Below are 21,866 nucleotides of genomic sequence, written 5' to 3'. Positions count from 1 at the left end.
GCAATCCATAGGGGATATTTTCTTTAATAAGGTCTACATGTTAGTCAAGTGTGAGAAATACTGTTCTAAAAGGACTTGAACTCCTCAAGAACTATAAAAGATTGAAAACATTAGTTTCTCCATTTTTCATTGCTTATTGATCTTGTCCATCATTTAAATTGAGGGCAAAAATATTGTGGAAGAAGTTCACCTTAAATCGGTCCCAGTCTTAAGGATCATGTTTGTCATTTGCCCACAGAAGAAACTCTTCGTGCTTTTTTCCTATGTCATTCATTTTAATTACTTCATTTAAAAAAGATTTTTTTTTGTATCCACATGTGCCTGGGACTGTGCTAGGAACTGGGTGCTTAAAAATCATACCCAGTCGAAAATCAAAGTTTCTTGGCCAGCTGCTCTCTCTCCAGAGGCACCAGGGAGTGTAATGAATGGGAAGAATCATGAGGTGGATGGTCTGGGTCCAGGTCTCACTGGGGGTCGGAAATCAAGCACACCTACTAAATTCAGGCAGTATTTTTCTCTCTTCAGTAGAGACATTATCTCCACTTATCTTGTGTGGTGATGATACAGTTTCAACGAGAGAGATTCTAGGTCCTGGTCAGATTATCTTCAGGTTCCCATCTTCACCATCCCGTGGGCTGTGACTGATGTCACGGAGAGGGGCTCACAGACTCAGAGGCCTCCGCGGCCAGGCAGGTAGCACTGACCCGATAGAATGAAGTTGGGGCCCAGTAGCAGCCTCTGCTTTATCTGTTGGGGGGACGGACAGATGCTGACAGGCAGGATATAGGCCCAGTGTTGCCAGCGATGCCAGCTTATAAAGGATGGGGAAACATCCAGTTTTTAAGTAGAAATTTCTAATTTTGCATACTCCGTGAGGTGGGAAAGATACCATTTCCAGTTTGCAACCCCTGTTTCCTACCTGTGAATATGCCCTGGTAAATTCAAGTGTCAGTTGTGATCCTGCTTTGAAGATCGGTGAACATGTGGTTCCATGGTGCCCTTAGACCTTTAATCATGTTACTTCTTCCCCTTTCAAGTTTGTGGGATCATATTTTGACCCAAAGATAGTCTATCTTTACTCTCTTTTTTGCTCTTGGATATTCTTGTCATTTCAGGGTTACCTTGTTCAGGCTCAACAGGTGGTGCTGTACAATATTTTCTACCTCCAGGTTATGCTGCCCTGATAGGTGTGTCCTTGGGGGAGGAGGGCTGAGCTCTGAAAGCACTGAGATATCCAGAACACCTTTTCCCCTGATGTCTTTCCTTCTCTTCATTTGAAGCTGGAAGTACTTGTCTGTCACAGTTTTAAGACAGGTAAAAAAATCAATTGGAATGGAATGACTTCTGATCAAAAATAAGGGAATTTAGTGATGAGAGGTCATATTTTCTGGTACCACAATGGTGTTTCCTTTCATTGCTGGAATATTTTGTCCTTCGGGCAAAAAAATTTTTGAGGAGATGAAAAGATGCTCACCGTCACTAATCATCAGAGGAATGCAGATCAAAACCACAGTGAAATATTGCCTCATACCTGTTATGATGGCTGTTATTAAAAACACAGAAGGTAATAAGTGCTAGTTAGAATGTGGAGAAATTGGGAACCTGTACACTGTTGGTGGGAATGTAAAGTGGTGCAGCCACTATGGAAAACAGTATGCAGGTTCCTCCAAAAAATTGAAAATAGAACTACCATATGATCCAGCAATCCCACTTCTGCATGTATATCCAAAAGGATTGAAATCGGGATCTTGAAGAGATATCTGCACTCCCATGATCATTGCGACACTATTCACAACAGCTAAGAGTTGGAAATGGCTGAAGTGTCCATTGACAGATGAATGAATAAAGAAAATGAGGTATATACATACAGTGGAATATCACTCAGCTTTAAAAAAAAGAAGGAACTTCTGCAGTATGTGACAACATGGGTGAACCTTGAGGACATCATGCTAAGTGAAATAAACCAGTCACAGAAGGACCAATAATGTATAATTCCACTTACATGAGGTATCAAAATAGCCAACTCTTAGAAAGTAGAATGGTGGTTGGCAGGGGTTGGGGGATTGGGAAATGAAGAGTTGCTGTTCCGTGGGTTAGAGAGTTTCAGTCGTTCGACGTGAACAAGCTCTAGAGATCTGCTCTGCAACAGTGTGCATGTAGGTGACAGTACCGCACACTTACAAGTTTGTCAAGAAGGTCGATTTCACGTTATATGTTTCTTAACCACAAGAAAAGAAAAACTATGGAAATATGAAATTTCTTTTTTATAGAGATAAGAAATTTGGATAGCTACAAAAGCTCTGTGTCTTGTAATGTTTGTCAGCCCCAAATACAGGCTCCGTCAAGAGTTTCCCCTTAAATGTACTCATACCTGTCCTTTTCAGGTGACCAGGCAGAAATACTCCAGTTAAAGAGACTCTGAGAGCTCCATCCCCGCCCCCTGCCACCGCCCCACACTGGTAGCAACCACTCTCTTCAATTTCTTTTTTTTTTTTAATTTCAATTTTTAAAAATTTTGGGGGGACATTCTGGGGAATGTTCAGCCATGATACCCTCTTGTGATCACTTACAACTACACAGTTATGGAGCACGCTCAAGTGGCCATTTTGTCATAATGGTATCTCTGACCTAGAGTGTTTTTGTTTGCTTGTTTGTTTTAATGTCTGGCTAGAAAACAAAAAAGTGCAAGTGAGTTATTCATTTTGAAACCTGAATGCAGTGGTGGAAGTCTCCCCTGCTGTGAGCCACCTGTGGCTGCCTGGTCCCGAGGTGGAGGGTCAGGGGGGTTGAGGCAGCATGTGCTGGCTTCTTGCCCATCTCCTTAGGCGTGGTGGCCGCACAGTTCATCCCCTGATGTGACACAGTCACGGTGTAATTCTTGCTCCTATAGAGCAGAGTTACAGTCTGCTCTGGCTGAGGCAGAAGAATTTCTGAGGAGTCAACTGACATTTGCTTAGAAAATCCGTGTTTTAGGACATTTGTATGTCATGTTTTCTGACAGACATGCCGTAAACTAGTGTTAGTGTTGGTGATGCAAATACTTTTTCTTTTCCTCCTTGGGGATCTGTTGGCATAGCCTGTACTTCAGTCTGGCAGATATGAGTAGCTTGGGGATGTTAATGAATGAATTATAGCGCATGCATTTTTGCTCTAACGTAGTATGTGCATTCCAGAAAAACCTAATATTCTGCAAACACACACAAGACATATATAAAAAAAAAAGTAGGAATGGGGCCGACCTCTCCCTATCTGTACAGCTTTGCAACCAGAATACTCAATAACAGTAGCAATCCTAATAAGATATAAGTACAATAAAAAAAAACCCTACGTTACATTCTTAATAGACAGAGACATGCAGCAGTCCAGAATACCAGTCCAGGATAAACTGTAGATGTTTTAAACAGTGAAAATATAGGATTTTGCAGTTTATTTATTTATCTTTTTATGGTGAAGGTAACTTGATGGATGGAGGTATATGGGTTGTGGCTGCCAAGTTACGGGAACAAGGACAAAATGAACAAACACAAAGCATGTGGAATGTCTGTGTCAGGAAGAAGTCCCTGGGGAGTGGGCACTGTGCCTAGCACTGGGTTCACTTGTGGCCGGCTGCCTTCAGTGGCAGTAATAGGCTTGCTTTGGGTGGCTGTTACTTGGGCGCAGAGCACTGACATGCTGGGAAATGCAACTTCCACTTCTGCATCTCTCACCTATTGACCTAGGGGACGAGCTAATTGATGCTCTAGGAACATATACTCTGTCTGAGCAGTCCTAGTCTTGAGTACAAATTCATGGGAGGCTAAAGGAAGGCACCGAGCCAGAAATGAGCGTTAGATTGATTCCATGTGTACAGATCTGGAGGTTTTATAATGGTCTAAAAAGATAATGTATTGCCTCTCTCCTAAAAGATTTCAGTGAATAAGCTGTCTTTGGACTAATAAAATCTGTCCACAGAAGTCCTCTGATCTAGTAGACAGGCTGTTACAATCCTAATGAGCCCTGTGAGAATTAAAATGTTATATTATGTGAGCATTTGGGCCCTTAAAAAGTGACCTATTCTGTTGAATGATATTTAAAATTAAAGTTCTCATTCAGCAGCTGAATAAGAATTCAGTTCTTCTTGAGTTCAACTTATTCAACCAAGTAAGCTGAATAATCTTACTCAACTCTTTTAAGCAGTGCTAACATATATTCACTGTGAAGCTGGTGTATTTGTTTATGTGATTAACTCCAACGAAAGTACAATGACATAACCCATTATGTTAGGGTTCTCCAGAGAAACAGAACCAGTAAGATGTGTGTGTGTGTGTGTGTGTGTGTGTGTGTGTGTGAGTGTATAGAGGCGGAGGCTGGGGGTGGATTTATTTTAAGGAATTAGCTCACACAATTGTGGAGGCTGGCAAGTCTGAAATCTGCAGGCTGGGCCGGTAGGCTGGAGACTCAGGGAAGGCAGTGGGCTGGCAAAATTCCCTCTTCCTGGGGGATGATCAGTTTTCATTTAAAGGTCTTCAGCTCACTGGAAGAGGCCTGCCCACATTATGGAGGGTAGTCTGCTTCATTAATCTCATGTACAAAAGACCTTCACAGCACCGTCCAGACACGTACAACCAAATACGTAAGCACTGCAGCCCAGCCAGGTCGACACATAAAATTAACCATTGCAGCTACTAAATAAAATGTTTTTCAGATACTCTGTTTTCGAGATTCCCTATGTTACGAGAATGTTTTGGAGAGATCAGAGAGCATTTCTTTCTTTTTTTTTTTTAATTGCTTCCATCTTATAAAATACACACCAGAAAATTTTCATATATTTATTTGAATCTGGGAAAAATCCCTATACATATGTTATATTCCCCTTGTACCCCTTCCAAATGCCTAAACACTTCAAAACCACATACCAGGTTTCTGGGGAGGCTTTAAAGTTATTAACATTTTTCTATCTGCCAGGAAAAGGCTTGTCCTGTCTGTATTCATGGCTCTGAGATGCCCTGGGAGAAGAGGGCTTACTCACCCTGGTGTCTACCCCTCCATTCTCACCCTACAACCTCACTCTTCATGAAAATATTCCTAACTGCAAACTGAGCCCCTCATGGAAGAGACATCTTGGATCTAAGCAGCCTCTCAGCCATCTGGCAAGTCACACCAGCACTTTACATTGCTGCACTTTCTCGGGCAAACTAACTGCTTGCTTGCTCACTTCCTTTCTTTCTTTCCCTTCTTCTCCCTCCCTCCCTCCCTCCTGTAAGTGCTATGGGAAAGGCACTATGCTAACAAGTCCAAAGGTGAAGTTTTAATGAGAAACGGAGCAAAACTCCCTAGAGTAGGAGCAGGTTTTTACTTTACTGTCCCCAACTACTAGTTTTTGTCCCTGAGTTGGTAGAGCTAATAGGGATGCAATTTGAGAGGCATTGGGAAGCCAAGAGTGTTCCACCAGATATGGGTCCTAAAACTTCCATGCTCATATTCCCGGGATGAGGCATCCCTCAGCACCCAGGAGCTTGGCAGGCACAGGTTTTAAATCACGTCTTTCCTCAGGCTCTGCAGCTCAAGGCCTCACTCAAGCAGCATTGGCCACACCTGGGAGTTTTTCTAGACCTGCGGGCTCTAGGTCCCACCACAGACCTACTGAGGCATCTGCATTTTAACGGGATCCCTGGGAGATTTGCTGAGGAAATGAGAAATGGGGAGGGCATGGTGTGTGACCACACTTGGTCGGGAGTTGCTTTTCAAAAGATAGAAAAGCCCCAGAAAGAGAATGTGGAACTGAGGGAGGAAAGATAAACATCATGTGCTTCAAATTTTGCCTGGGGTTGCCTCTGGTTACTTGAAATCTGAATTGTGAAGTGTTCATGATTGGATTTACCACGAAGACAAGAAATTTATACTTCATCAAGTATACTGTGTAATATTTTGTGAATGTGTTCTTCAGAGACAAATACACATACAGAAAAGGGCACAGAGCTTGGTGTACAGCTTGCTGAATCTTTCCCGATGGAATGCTCGTGTATTCAGCATCCAGGTCAGGAAACAGCATGTTACTTAGAAGCTCCCGTGCTCCCTTCCAACCAGTCACTACAGCCCCTCCCTGACCCCCCAGGCACGATCTCTTGCCTGCTCTTTTCCTTACTCCATGGGTTTGGCTTCTTGCACTCAACATTATGCTTGTGAGCTTGTTGTTGTAGATCTGTCATTTCCATTGCTGTAGAGTATTCACTGTGTGAAGATATCACAATTCATTTATCCATTTTACTATTAATGGCCATTTGGGTACTTTCTACTTTGTGGCTGTCACGTAGAATGCTGCCATGGGCGGTCTGTCACATGTCTTTTGGTAAGCATATGGAGTCCCCCAGTGTCTTGCTTTTAATAACTGTTTGCAAAATACCTTCAGCTTTCCTTGCTAACTCGGGGTCATCATTATGAAGCCGAGTTTCATCCTGGACTGTAGTATAGTGATATCCTCAGGATTTGGGGGGTGGTAGTTCAGCTTGGCTTTTTGAGTTCCTGCGTGCATTTTCTGTTTTTGCTGTCAGGCTGCCAGGTTACAATTTACTATTGTTGGTTCTTTCTTCCTTCCTTCCTGAGTACCTTCGTTTGCTGAAGACTCAGAAAGCAAAATGATCAGATATACTAGAATTGAGTGTTAAACCCCCTTGAATGTAGTCCTGTGCCAAGGAGGGGTGTCTCACAGGGTGCTGTTCATCCTTTCCTGACTTTCAGTCTTCTTTTGGATTCTTCATGGTGCCAGATATGTGAGTTTCAGATGACTGGAGTGCTGCCATCATTTTGAAATTGGTATTTTTTGCAGTTTTATTCCTTTTCTGTTTTTATGTATATTTTAACTCCTTTCCCCCTTTTGTTCATTTTGAACGTTCCCCAAAGCAGACACTGTAGTTCTAAATTATCTTTGTAGAAATTATGTCATTTAGAAAGGTAAACACAAAACATGGATATATAATATTATGAATACATGTGAGAAGTAGGCGTCTAGCCAAGAGTGGGCATAGTCTTATGCTGATATGAAGCCATAAGCAAGATATGGGCTTGCACCTGTGTCTTCGGCCCCCAGCCCAATGGTTGGTCATTGAGATTATCTTTAATGCTTTTTCTTTTTGAGTCTTGGGAAAATGCTACAAAAACTGTACATGGAGGTAAACAGATACTGCTGCTTTGTGGGTTCTCCTTGTCCACTCAAGCAGATTATTGTAATAACTTTATTATGGCTCCTTCTTTAGTACCACTTGCATTTAAAGAAGCCATTCAGCATGTATTTCTGTTTTGTTTAGTAGCTTTTAAGCCAGTTGTACTGCCCAAAAGGGATGTTATCCACACAGGTGAGAGAGGGTAGCTCATACCTCAGGGAACCAGAACTGGAAACCAGTGAAGTTCTGGGATGAAAAATGTAAATTGAGATAAATGTAAATACACAGCTGACTGAAATTGCTTTTTCCTTATCTGATGAGCCAGTGAGTTAAGTGGTGACTCAATTAAGAGAAGACTGACTTTTTTTGTTGTTATTAATTAATTAATTTATGTATTTGGTTGCGCCGGGTCTTGGTTGTGGCATGCAAACTCTTAGCTGCGGTATGCATGTGGGATCTAATTCCCTGACCAGGGATCAAACCTGGGCCCTCATGCGTTGGAAGCGTGGAGTCTTAACCACTGCGCAACCAGGGAAGTCCCAAAGACTGACTTTTCTTTTCTTGGATCTCCTGAGGGGTTGAGGTCAAATTCCTTCAGGAGATAGTGTTTGCAGATCTGAAGGTTGTTTGCTCTTTTAGTGGGCTGTAGCTCTGGGAGCACAAAAGTGGACTAGTTTTCAGGGCAAATGATCCTGGTATAGTGTGAAAAAGATTTTAATAGGATTTTTGGCTACCTTCTTTTTTTTTGTTTTTGTTTTTTGTTTTTTTTTTGTTTTGCGGTACGTGGGCCTCTCACTGCTGCGGCCTCTCCCGTTGCGGAGCACAGGCTCCAGACGCGCAGGCCCAGCGGCCATGGCTCACGGGCCCAGCCGCTCCGCGGCATGTGGGATCCTCCCGGACCGGGGCATGAACCCGCGTCCCCTGCATCGGCAGGCGGACTCTCAACCACTGCGCCACCAGGGAAGCCCCGGCTACCTTCTTTTTAAAAGCACATTCCAGAAAATCACCCTTCGGTTCTTTAGAAAATCAAATGAAAAAGTAATTAAAATTTCCTGCAGGTTTCTGGGGAAGCAATGAAGTGGAGAGTATCTCAGGAAACTTCTACCATGTGGAAAATACACCCCAGGCATCATTGAATGAGATGATGTCTCAAAGGGTTTTAACTGTTGAAATGTTGAAATTGAAGATGTCAACAACATTTTGTTTTAAAGGGGAAATGTGTTGAAGAAAATTTGTAAGAAAATCTCTATAATTTTGCTTTAGTTTGATATTTTTTGGTCTATCTGCATAAAACAGAGAGACTGGAAAACGATTATTGGTTTATCTTTGTGTTTGAAGGTTAGGTAGCAGGGTAGGTAGGTAAAAATCAATGATTTTTCAGTTAAAAGTAGATCAAAGACTTCTTTTTGTGAAATGTTTTTTGTATAGTAACTAAACAAACTCTACATGTGTACAGATAGTTTTAAGATAGTTCAAAGACATCATAGAAAAGAAATTCTCATTTAATTACATGATTTTTCAGAGCAAACTCTTGTAACCTTTGAGAAAGACTTTTAAGAAGGCCAGAGCAGGTTGTACACAATCTCCAACAGATTTTCTTGCCAGTATCATATATACTCAAGTGTAAGGTCAAGATTTAACTGTTGAAGAAAATTCGGCTATAGCGTATGCACCCAACAGTTATTCTTCCACAATATCAATAATAATATAGTTAAATGCCAATCATGCAATAGTTAGTAGTAGGTGTTCAATATATATTAAATATGAATTCAAGAAATACATTTGCTGCTGAGTGAACAGATAGAATGTACTTATATCCCAGAATATTCTAATTTTAGGAGAGGAAATGAGCTCTTTACTGGTACTCATGATTCTATGGTACATTAAGACGTCATTGGGAGATTTAGAAAGACAGGCAAGTCCTTACCTTCTGTAGAAGCTGGTGGTGGGTAATCTATGTTACGCAGGATTTTAAGTCCATTTTCATCTACATAATCACGTGACTTAATTTGTGGGGACTTACATACATATAATAATGTTTATAAACTTAAACATAAATATTCTTTTGTTAAAAATGCATCCTAGTTTGTTATTGAAATATATTTAGGATTCACAACATTGTTTTCGCCATTCAGCCAGAGTTCCGATTTCAGTAACCTCGACCCATAAAAACACAAATCTGAGGTGGAAGAAAACGAAGGGATCTCTGCATATCAGAAATATTAGTTACAGATCCCTGCAGGACAGACAGTTTCTCCAGCTGATAATTTTTTAGTCTTTTCAGCTTTCTTAGTGTAGTTTATATAGGAAATATTGGGCACCTCCCCCATTCGAAACAATGTAAAAGGAGAAGAAGGAAAAATAAAGGAAGGAGAAGGCAACCAGCAGGTTGAAGTGGAGCGTATGCTCTTGCCTGTAGATTTCAGATGCAATGTGTTGTGCTTTCTAGAATCTCTCCTTTCTCACTGTGTTCAGAAGGGGATTGACCCTTTTCAGCTTGTCAATCAGATTTCCCATCGTTTGTCTCCTTCCTGACCCTGTGCCCGGCAAGGGTCCCCTGCTCCTTCCTCACCACTGTGTTCTTTACCCTCCCTGCAGCAGAGTCCTTCACCTGCCTCAGATCCAGTACAAAACGCCGCCTTCTTCACTTCACCTCCCACTGTGTCCTTCCCTGGGCTCCGACCTCATTTATTCATTAATGCAGGATCTGTTGCTGGTCAGATCTCTGGGTGCTGCAGGGGGTATGGAGACTGATAGGGTAACTGGGAAGATAAACATCCACAGAAAACTCAGTACACAGAGCTTCAGATAAAATGTGGCAGGGGAAGGGATTTCTTGTTGAATCAGGGCAGGCAGGCAGGCCTCATGGAACAGATGACTTTTGGGAGAGACTTGACTGATGTGCAGGGTTTGATTTCTAGATAGGAAATGCAAAGAGTTTTGGTTTTGATCAGAGACTGATATTAAAATATACTTTGAGGGGCTTCCCTGGTGGTGCAGTGGTTGAGAGTCCGCCTGCTGATGCAGGGGACACGGGTTCATGCCCCGGTCTGGGAAGATCCCACATGCTGCGGAGCGGCTGGGCCCGTGAGCCACGGCCGCTGAGCCTGCGCGTTCGGAGCCTGTGCTCTGCAACGGGAGAGGCCACAACAGTGAGAGGCCCGCGTACCGCAAAAAAAAAAAAAAAAAAAAAAAAAAAAATATATATATATATATATATATATATATATATATATATATATATATATATACTTTGACTAGGGAGGGATAAAGCTGTTTCCCAGCTCTTCAGTCTCAAAAATTGAAAAAAAAAGTAGTTAAGGGATGGGATGATGTGAAGTCAACCAAGATAATATATTTGTCTCCTCTGTTGAAAATTTATGTATTATGTGTTGGGTGCTGTGCAAAATATTTGAGGACAGTGAGAACATAAGAGGGTTTAGAAGATGGGACGTTTGAAGGAAATGAGATAGGAGAGTAGAGTGGCCATAGAAATGGTTCTCCAAACCAGAATTTTCTTGTGAATAAAATGAGCGGAACTAATTTGACAGTGTCTTTGAAGAGTAGAAATGTTTTATTTTGATGAAGTCCAATTTGTCCATTTTTTCTTTCACAAATCATGCTTTTGGTGTTTAAGAAATCTTTGCCTACCCCAAGTTTGCAAAGATTTTCTCCTATGTTTCTTCTATTAAGTTTTATTGTTTTAAGTTTCACATTTAGGATCCATTTTGCAAGGTATGGATCAAAGTTCATTTTTTTGCACGTGCATATCTAATTGTTTCAGCCCATTTGTTGAAAAGACTATCTCTGCTGGATTGCTTTTGCACTTTGTCCAAAATCAGTTTCCTGTATTCGTGTTGGGTTTATTTCTGAGCTCTCTGCTCTGTTACATTGATCGAGTTGTCTATCTTTATGCCAGTGTTACATTGTCTTGATGACCATTGCTTTATGATAAGTCTTAAAATCAGGTAGTGTTAGTTCTTCAACTTTTTTATTTCTCGAAGTTGTCCTGGCTATTTTAAGTCCTCTAATTTCCATAGAATCACGTTGTCAGTTTCTAAAAATATCCCAAAAAAAAACAACCCCCAAAACTAAAAAACAAAGCCTGCTGGGTTTCTTTCTTTTTAATATTTATTTATTTATTATTTATTTATTTAGGCTGTGCCAGGTCTTAGTTGCGGCATGCATGTGGAATCTAGTTCCCTGGCCAGGGATCGAACCTGGGCCCCCTGCATTGGGAGCTTGGAGTCCTACCCACTGGACCACCAGGGAAGTCCCCTGCTGGGGGTTTGCTTGGACTTCAATTGCATCTAAAGATCAATTGGGGAAGAATTGGCATCTTAATAATAAATAATGAACAAACCTGGTATATTCTCCATTTATTTAGGCCTTGTTACACTCAATTCCAGTAGTTATAAACTTAAAACTTTATTTGAATACTGCACATAGGATATAAATTTCCATAATGTGTTAAGAGAAAAAAAATTCCAAGTTATCTGGACTCATGAGAGCTTCAGCCCCTGACCTCCTGGGGTGCCCTTCTGCCATTCTCTGCACCAGGGGTGACACATATGAGAAATACCAGCATAAGGGGCAGCACGTGCATAGAAATTTGCAGGTGATGTGATTTGAATTTAGATAAGGTGTAAGCGCTTGGAAAAACAGTAAACCCACCAGGACTTCCTGAGTCCTGATGACATGATAGGATTCAGGCAAGCACTGGGGCCCTTGGCTGTGCCAGTAGCTTTTAATTAAACACAACAGTAATTAATTAGCTAGTTAATTGATGTGTTACAGCCCTCTTATCACAATTGAGTAGTGGTCATACAGGTGTCACCCCAGGTGACGTGTATAAGTAGGTTGCGAGATTCCTCAATTCTTTCACTCTTGTAGGTTTCCATTATGGAAGTACTGGGCATCTAAAGTTTGGTTACTCCCCTTATCTCTTCTCACCATCTCTGTAGGAGACTTGGGATCAGCCTTTTTGACGCAAAATGTTTCTCACCCACATTGAAGAACCTATTTAAGTGAACAAAATCTTTCTTTTTTTTTTTCTTTCAGGAAAAATGCAAAGCTGAGGAAGCCCTCAGTGACCTCAGACTTCAGCGTGAAACAGAAGTGGGACATCTACAGTGACAATAAAGAAACTCAGAAAGGTAGGTATGTGGCAGCTGGACTTTGAGGGATACCGTCAGTATCTCAGTGTGTCTAAATTATTAGCAACTAAAAATATATGGAATCATATTGAAGCAGCAGATGGATCAGATTTCAGAATCAGATTGGACTCCTTGGCAAAAAAAAAATTTTTTTTTAAGGCACCTCATTTCTGTTTCTGTTTCTAAGGGCAGCTTATCTTTTGCATAGATCTAATAAATATTTCTGATCCCCTGAACACTTGTCCATCAAACCTCAGTTTTCTTTCCTTGGTCTTTACCAACCAAGGGCCCTCAAGTCCCGGGTCTGCTTATGACAGTAGGGAAATGGTCTTTCCTTGTCATGCAGCCCTACACCCAGCTTACTACAAGGTACATGTATTCAGTGAATGTTTATTAAATGAAATGAATATTTCTCTTCTCTGTGGAGAGTTCCAGATCTAGAGGATCCCTGATGAGCAAGAAGTAGGAGAGAACCTGCTGAAGTGAAAGCAAAGGTGTGATTGGTTTTGGCCTTTGCTCTATTTGGTTTCTAAAATGAGTAGGGTCTGTTTCACTCTGCTGTGCTGGTAGATGTTTAATAACAACAGGCTCTGGAGAGGGGAGGAAGGGAAGGAGGGATTTGTAGCACTTGACGATTTCCATGGTATAAATACTCCTGCCGTTACCGATTTCACGCTCCCAAGTCAACATCACTGAATACAGAGTTTGGGAAGAGATGCTTAAAATAAATAGCCTCTCACCTGCTGGTACACGTTGTCTCCAGCACAGTCCTGGATTCACCTCCTGCATGTGGATGGTCTCCATAACTAATGGAATTATCTTAGCTAAAATGAAAACGGGTGCTTAAAAAATGATCACCCATGAAAGTGGCATTGTGCAATTTGGGCACACCACTTTGCTTCTCTGATTGTTCATATGATAACCTTTAATGCTTCTTCCAGTATTTGTACTGAATGAGATTGACAGTTAACTGCATTTTGTGGGTTATTGCTATTTAAATCTCTGGAATTATTAAGAATTCTCCCCATATCCTTTTTAGAAAATTATTATCAATGTCAACCTTTCCACAGGTCATTAGACCATACATACTAAGCTTTTATTACAGAATTTGAATGGACCAATCCTTTGCTTTATGCTAGAGTCACAGATTCTCCTAGCCACTGTCTCTACTTATTTCCATGTCATCCCAAATCTTTAGACTAAGAGAATGTTTGCAAAAGGAGACAGAGTTTCTTGCCCTGATATAGCATATGATGAAGACCAAACAGGCCCTGAACAGTGAGAGTCAGTAGTGACGAGACCTGAGTCCTTATCAAGACCTGCCAATTTCTGCCTGTAATACATGGGACAATTGACTTCCTCATTTTGATCATTAGCTTCTCATCTGTAAATGGGGATTAATAATAAACTGTCCTGTCTAACCCTAATAACTAACATTTTATTGATTTTGTAGTTTATGAAGCTCTTTTTCATAATTAAAAAAAATTCAATTCTCAAACTTTCTCTGAGGAAAGTGCAAATTCCCCACTTTTATGGATGGGAACAATGAGTTCCAGGTTTAATAACTTGTTCAAAGTCACTCAGCTAATAAGCAATGGGTTGTCTTTCTGTCTTTACACGGGTGGTGCTTTCACATTTATACCAGACTTCCTGCCTGCCTCTTAGGGTTATCCTGTAAGAGAGTAGGAGATGATTTATGGGAGAGCATGTTAAAGGCTGTAAAGAACTATACAGAAGTTTACCAATTTAGTATAATTGTCAACACCTTATGCCACTGGTTCTGAGAAACTCATTTCTTTCTCTCCAGTCATTATTCCTATGCCACTCAAAAGAGAAGGTTCCCAGCTTTGTGGTCAGATGAATTCCCTTTATGTACTGCCAGTTCCAAGTTTTGCTACCTCTTAATTGGTTTTGTGTTTGGTTCATGACTTTCTTGTAAAATTGCTTATTTCTCTTGGATTCTCTGGTTGAGTTTTTCGTTTCTTGTAAAAAGAAACTGCCATCTTCATGATATCACTGATACCTTGCAACTTACTTATTCTTTGCAGTGCATGGAATTTGTTTTTTTCTCCTTGAAAGTACTAATTTTGGAGTCCAGGAAATTTCTATTCTTATTGGACTGATTGCTTTTTAAACTTGCTACCCAGATGTCATCTTGGAATTTCAGATCATTTTAGGTAGCTGATGTAGCAAGTAGATCTGTTTACCTCAAGGCATCTCCTCTGAGAGATGGTCTTCCTTGGAGCTCTGTGTGTGAAGCTGGCTGTCAGACAGGGGACCCCGATTACTAGGTGCATGGGTTATGGATGTTTAGAGAGAAGCCTTAGCTTTCCTTTTGGGAATCATCCAGTTATTTTTAAAAAGACAAACCCTGTCTTGTTGCATTTGGAATCAGCTCTGGCTTATCTGCTCTTCTTTCCTAGAGTAAGAGCAGCTATGGGCTTGAGAGGCAGTGTGCCTTAGTATACAATTTTAATCTCTATTTTCAGCCCCCCTTCTCACTCTCTGGGGTTCTGCATGACCAGTTGTCTCTTCTTTGTTCTACAGTAGGACCTTCAACACACATCTTCTGGACCTCCTTTTCCCCAACTCTCTTCTCTTTGTCAGCACATTACCATCCAGTTTCCTTTTTCCAGCAATGTGTTTAAATCACTTTACTGCTGATGGGCCCCTCTTCCATTCTTTTAATTTTTTAAAAATAGATCTTTATTGGAGTATAATTGCTTCACAGTACTGTGTTAGTTTCTGTTGTACACCAGAGTGAATCAGCCATATGTATACACATGTCCCCATATCCCCTCCCTTTTGAGCCTCCCTCCCATCCTCCCTATCCCACCCCTCTAGGTGGTCACAAAGCATTGAGCTGATCTCCCTGTGCTGTGCTGCTGCTTCCCACTAGCTAACTATTTTACATTCCGTAGTGTATATATGTCCATGCTACTCTCTCACTTCGCCCCAGCTTCCCCTTCCTACACCATGTCTTTTAACTTTTATTGGCTTATTTCCTTTGGAATTTCATATTAATGAGGTCTCAAAAGGGAAAGAAGACAAATTCATGTATTCTGTCCACCGTATTGAACTGCAAGCCTCCAATGATTATTTTCTTCCTTCCTTTTTGTTTTTAAGAAACAATTAAACTTAAAACCTTTTGCACAGCAAAGGAAACCATAAACAAAACGAAAAGACAACTTACTGAATGGGAGAAAATATTTGCAAATAGTATGACTCATAAAGGGTTAATATCCAACATACATAAACAGCTCATATAACTCAACATCAAAAAAACAAACAACCTGAGTAAAAAATGGGCAGAAGAACTGAATAGACATTTTTCCAAAGAGGAAATGTAGACGGTCAACAGGCCCATGAAAAGATGCTCAACATTGGTAATCATCAGGGAAATGCAAATCAAAACCACAATGAGATATCACCTGTCAGAATGGCTGTCATCAAAAAGACCACAAATAACAAATGTTGGTGAGGATGTAGAGAAAAGGGAACCCTCATACATTGTTGGTGGGAATGTAAATTGGTGCAGCCATTCTGGAAAACTGTATGGAGGTTTCTCAAAAACTAAAACTACCATATGACCCAGCAATTCCACTCCTGGGTATATATCAGAAAAAAACAAAAACACTAATTCGAAAAGGTACATGCACCCAGTGTTCACAGCAGCATTACTTACAATTGCCAAGATATGGAAACAACCTAAGTGTCCATCAAAGAAGGAAGGATAAAGAAGATGTGGTCTATACATACAATGGAATACTACTCAGCCATAAAAACGAATAAAATTGTGCTATTTGCGGCAACATGGATGGATTTGGAGGGCATTATGCTAAGTGAAATAAGTCATACAGAGAAAGACAAATACTATATGATATCACTTATATGTAGAATCCAAAAAATACAACAAACTAGTGGGTATAACAAAAAGAAGCAGACTCACAGATATAAAGAACAAACTAGTGGTTACCAGTGGGGAGAAGGAAGTGGGGAGGGGCAATATAGGGATAGGAGATTAAAAGGTACAAACTATTATGCATAAAATAAGCTATAAGGATATATTGTACAACATGGAGAATATCGCCAGTATTTTACAATAACTATAAATGGAGTATAACCTTTAAAAATTGTGAATCACTATATTGCATACCTGTCATTTATATAATATATATCAACTATACTTCAATAACAATTTTTAAAAAAAACTTAAAATCATTTTGTAAATTTAATTTTATTGCTTTTGTGGCCTTACTGGATTTTATCTTGTATATTTGTTTTAGTTTCGTCGTTTTTCTAAGAACTCTAGCAAAAATATAACTTATTTTATATCTTTACATATTGTAATGAAAATACTCTTTGGGCAGATAAGAATAGTTTACTTTTATTTTATTATTTTTTTTCATAAATTTATTTACTTATTTATTTTTGGCTAGGTTGGGTCTTTGTTGCTACACACAGGCTTTCTCTAGTGGTGGCAAGCAGGGACCACTCTTCATTGCAGTGTGTGGGCTTCTCATTGCGGTGGCTTCTCTTGTTGCGGAGCACGGGCTGTAGGTGCTTGGGCTTCAGTAGCTCTGGTACACAGGCTCAGCAGTGGTGGCTCACAGGCTGTAGAGCGCAGGCTCAGTAGCTGTGGCACACGGGCTTAGTTGCTCTGTGGCACGAGGGATCTTTCTGGACCAGGGCTCAAACCCGCGTCCCCTGCATTGGCAGGCGGACTCTTAACCACTGTGCCACCAGAGAAGCCCTTGTTTTTTCTTTTTTAACATCTTTATTGGAGTATAATTGCTTTACAATTTTGTGTTAGTTTCTGCTGTATAACAAAGTGAATCAGCTATATGTATACATATATCCCCATATCCCCTCCCTCATGCGTCTCCCTCCCACCCTCCCTATCACCCCTCTAGGTGGTCACAAAGCACCGAGCTGATCTCCCTGTGCTATGCAGCTGCTTCCCACTAGCTATCTATTTTACATTTGGTAGTGTATATAAGTCAGTGCTACTCTCTCACTTCATCCCAGCTTCCCCTTTCCCCTCCCCGTGTCCTCAAGTCCATTCTCTACTTCTGCGTCTTTATTCCTGCCACATCTTCTTTATCCATTCATCTGTTGATGGACACTTAGGTTGCTTCCATGTCCTGGCTATTGTAAATAGTGCTGCAATGAACATTGTGGTACATGTCTCTTTTTGAATTATGGTTTTCTCAGGGTATATGCCCAGTAGTGGGATTGCTGGGTCGTATGGTAGTTCTATTTTTAGTTTTTTAGGAACCTCCATACTGTTCTCCATAGTGGCTATATCAATTTACATTCCCACCAACAGTGCAAGAGGGTTCCCTTTCCTCCACACCCTCTCCAGCATGTATTGTTTGTAGATTTTTTGATGATGGCCACAGGGTGACACATTTCTAATTACCTGTCATTTCTCACCATGTTGATTAGGTATGTGACTCCCAGAAAAATTCAGTTGGCCTTTATTTTGTCTTGTGCAACCTGAGAGAATGTATTCTTCCTGTGTCAGTTCTTCAAGTATTTGAAGAGAGAAACCATTACAGCTTAAGCCGAGTGCACTGACCTGAATGTTTTAAGTCTCACGTCATCAGTTGCCTTTCTCATCCAGGTTCTTGGCATCCCTTTTTTAAAAAAAAATATTTATTTATTTATGGCTGTTTTGGGTCTTCGTTGCTGCACGTGGGCTTTCTCTAGTTGCAGCGAGCGGGGGGCTACTCTTTGTTGCAGTGTGCAGGCTTCTCATTGCAGTGGCTTCTCTTATTGCAGAGGATGGGCTCTAGGCACATGGGCTTCAGTAGTTGTGGCTTGTGGGCTCCAAAGCGCAGGCTCAGTAGTTGTGGTGAACGGGCTTAGTTGCTTTGTGGCATGTGGAATCTTCCCGAACCGGGGTTTGAACCCATGTCCCCTGCATTGGCAGGCAGATTCTTAACCACTGAGCCACCAGGGAAGCCCTTGGCATCCCTTTTCAGTAGAGATATTATCCAGAAATGGATATGCTGTTCAGAATATGGTCTGACCACATTAGAGTAGAAAGGTTCACATATTCTGTATACATTTTCTTAATACAACTTGAGATTGCATTTGCATCCTGGGCATTCTAATTCTTTTTGTATCAGGAAATAAAGATGGTGATTTTTAGAAGATAGCTTCATTTATTAAACGTTTGATTTAAATGTTTTTATCTTAATTGATTGTTGCATAGAATGAACGATATTGCTCTGAGGATTTTATTTTCCCTGATGCTTAATCGTGGAATACATTGTGGCTCTTGGGAAGAATGAGATTATCGGTCTTCTTGATTCTATTGCTGTCTGATTCCACTGCTGTGTCATCTTGAGTATCGCCAGCCCTTAGGTAGCGGTCCTCTCCTTTGTCACCCGGTCATCCCACTCTCCCTACACGGGTGAGGACTGCAGCTCGCTGGCCCTTTGTGATCCCATGCGGAGGATGAATTGTGATGTTGACAGCCTGCCCGAGAACAGCTTGTCTACCCTGAAAGATTCCGAGTATGACTCGGAGGTGGAGTACAAGCAGCAGAGGAGATTCTGAAGGTTGCAGAGCTTGCAGGAGAGCTTTGGGGGTGATACTTCAGACACAGATGTGAGCCCCGAAATCACTGCTCTCCTAGGCCTGATCTTCAGTAGAAATACATATATCACCCTATTTGACCTTTATCTGTCATGGGCATTGTTTTAAAGGTCATACATGTGAAACACAGGAGAATATTTTTCTCTACTAAGTTAGGGAAAACTCTCACAGGTTTCCTTTTGAGGCCACTTTGTTCCATAACAGCGTTGACGTAGATTCAGGTGCATATTTTTCTTCTTTTTACTTAATGATGTATATGTGTAACGAAAGACTTTGCTTTATAATGGCTGACTTTTTAATAAAAAAACAGGTTCCTGATATAAGGGATGAAGGTGGCTCAGAAGGTGTGGCTTCTATCCTGGATTAGAAGCCCGAGGGGTCTGCTAGTGAAGGCCACGTTGTTAGTAGCTCCTCAAGAAAGCCCATCTCGGCCCTTTCACCACAGGCAGGTGGCTTTGGGGGCACTTTTATTCATGAATACTTCATTTTTGTGCCATATAACTTACTAGGAAGAAGGCTGGCACTACCTTTGTCATCCACTGTGGCTTTCTTTCCCTAGACGGACATGGTGGATGGTAACCATAAATCCTACGACTTGCAGAAGCCTTACAAGATTGTGCTGGCCGGGGATGCTGCAGTGGGGAAGCCAAGTTTCCTCATGAGACTTTGCAAGGATGAATTTTGAGGGAGTGCAAGTGCCACCCTGGGTATGGTTCCTTTTTCAGTGGATAATGGGAAAAAGACCTTCTTTAGCTTGATTCTGTTTTCTTTAGGGATTATATACACAGATACATGGATCTCTCCCTTTCTCTCTCTCTGTACAATACATATATATATAGGTAGGTGTGTGTGTTTGTCCTTGTCTATAGTCCTCCTCTGTTTTGGCTAAGGCCTAAATTTGGGAAAGGAAGACTAACAAAGGACTTAGGTATTTACTTACCCAGCGAAATCAACCAAACCAAGTTTAGAGCCAGAAATGACAGATTCATTTATGCAGCAAGCATTTCCTGAGTCCTGCTGTGAGTCACATACTGTTGTAGGAGTACCGCACGCAGTAAACAAACTCGAGGAAGTCCCAGCCTGAAAGGAACTTACATCCAAAGGAAGGAAATGGATGAAAAGCAAATTGAAAGAATGAGGTTTGGGAGAGGTGCACTTTTACACAAGGTGCCCAGGGAAAGCCTTTCTGATCAGGTGTCATTGGATGTTGATAAAGTGATCTTACTGATGGCCTTTTTGCCATTATGTTCAAAATCATGGCTGGGTGTATGTTCCCTCCCCTCCTTCACAACAGAATATATGAATAATACCTCTCAGAACAAGGAAAAGGTAGTGTCATGGTTTCTCAAATTTGCATAATAATCAGAAAAAGAACTTGAAAATGTGCAAATTATCATTTATTTTTCTTCATCTAAAGAGTTATTTTGATAACCAGAAACGTTAGAACAGATTGACTACCCTCTTCACAAGGGGTGTCTTTTTTTTTTTTTAACATCTTTATGGAGTATAACTGCTTTACAATGGTGTGTTAGTTTCTGCTTTATAACAAAGTAAATCAGCTATACATATACATATATCCCCATAGCTCCTCCCTCTTGCGTCTCCCTCCCACCCTCCCTAACCCACCCCTCTAGGTGGTCACAAAGCACTGAGCTGATCTCCCTGTGCTATGCCGCTGCTTCCCATTAGCTAGCTATTTTACATTTGGTAGTGTATATATGTCCATGCCAATTTCTTCATCCCAGCTTACCCTTCCCCCTCTCCATGTCCTCAAGTCCATTCTCTACGTCTTCGTCTTTATTCCTGTCCTGCCCCTAGGTTCTTCAGAACCATTTTTTTTCTTTTTTAGATTCCATATATATGTGTTACCATACGGTATTTGTTTTTCCTCTTTCTGACTTACTTCACTCTGTATGACAGACCCTGGGTCCATCCACCTCACTACAAATAGCTCAGTTTCGTTTCTTTTTATGGCTGGGTAATATTTCATCGTATATATGTGCCACATCTTCTTTATCCATTCATCTGTCGATGACACTTAGGTTACTTCCATATCCTGGCTATTGTAAATAGAGCTGCAATGAACATTGTGGTACGTGACTCTTTTTCAATTATGGATTTCTCAGGGTATATGCCCAGTAGTGGAATTGTTGGGTCATATGGTAGTTCTACTTTTAGTTTTTTAAGGAACCTCCATACAGTTCTCCATAGTGGCTGTATCAATTTACATTCCCACAAACAGTGCAAGAGGATTCCCTTTTCTCCACACACTCTCTAGCATTTATTGTCTCTAGATTTTTTGATGATGGCCATTCTCACCGGTATGAGGTGATACCTCATTGTAGTTTTGATCTGTATTTCTCTAATGATTAGTGATGTTGAGCATCCTTTCATGTGTTTATTGGCAATCTGTATATCTTCTTTAGAGATATGTCTAGTTCTTCTGCCCATTTTTGGATTGGGCTGTTTGTTTTTGTCATATTGAGCTGCATGAGTTCCTTGTAAATTCTGGAGATTAATCCTTTGTCAGTTGCTTCATTTGCAAATATTTTCTCCCATATTGTGGGTTGTCTTTTTGTCTTGTTTATGGTTTCCTTTGCTGTGCAAAAGCTTTGAAGTTTCATTAGGTCCCATTTGTTTATTTTTGTTTTTATTTCCATTTCTCTAAGAGGTGGGTCAAAAAGGATCTTGCTGTGATTTATGTCATCGAGTGTTCTGCCTTGTTTTTCTCTAAGAGTTTTATAGTGTCTGGCCTTACATTTAGGTCTTTAATCCATTTTGAGTTTATTTTAGTGTATGGTGTTAGGGAGTGTTCTAGTTTCATTCTTTTACATGCCTGTCCAGTTTTCCCAGCACTACTTATTGGAGAGGCTGTCTTTTCTCCATGGTATATTCTTGCCTCCTTTATAAAAATAAGGTGACCATATGTGTGTGGGTTTATCTCTGGGCTTTCTATCCTGTTCCA

General features: G+C 40.8%; 1 protein-coding gene and 1 non-coding gene across 2 annotated transcripts in view; one reads left to right on the top strand and one right to left on the bottom strand.

The window, feature by feature from the left end:
* The window catches only part of LOC109552404 (uncharacterized), a 341,732-nt gene that overhangs the window by 9,240 nt on the left and 310,626 nt on the right, over positions 1–21,866 (top strand). The window contains exon 3 of the mRNA XM_073806936.1: positions 12,201–12,295. Within this exon, the coding sequence (XP_073663037.1) occupies positions 12,201–12,217 (17 nt within the window). The 3' untranslated portion in view covers positions 12,218–12,295. The remainder of the gene's footprint in view (positions 1–12,200; positions 12,296–21,866) is intronic.
* TRNAW-CCA (transfer RNA tryptophan (anticodon CCA)) lies at positions 11,339–11,411 on the bottom strand. The gene has a single exon. It is a non-coding gene; the product is annotated as a tRNA-Trp (tRNA).

This window comes from Tursiops truncatus, chromosome 6 (assembly GCF_011762595.2).
Source record: "Tursiops truncatus isolate mTurTru1 chromosome 6, mTurTru1.mat.Y, whole genome shotgun sequence".
Classification (NCBI taxonomy): domain Eukaryota; kingdom Metazoa; phylum Chordata; class Mammalia; order Artiodactyla; family Delphinidae; genus Tursiops; species Tursiops truncatus.
This window is presented reverse-complemented; position numbering and strand designations above follow the sequence as displayed.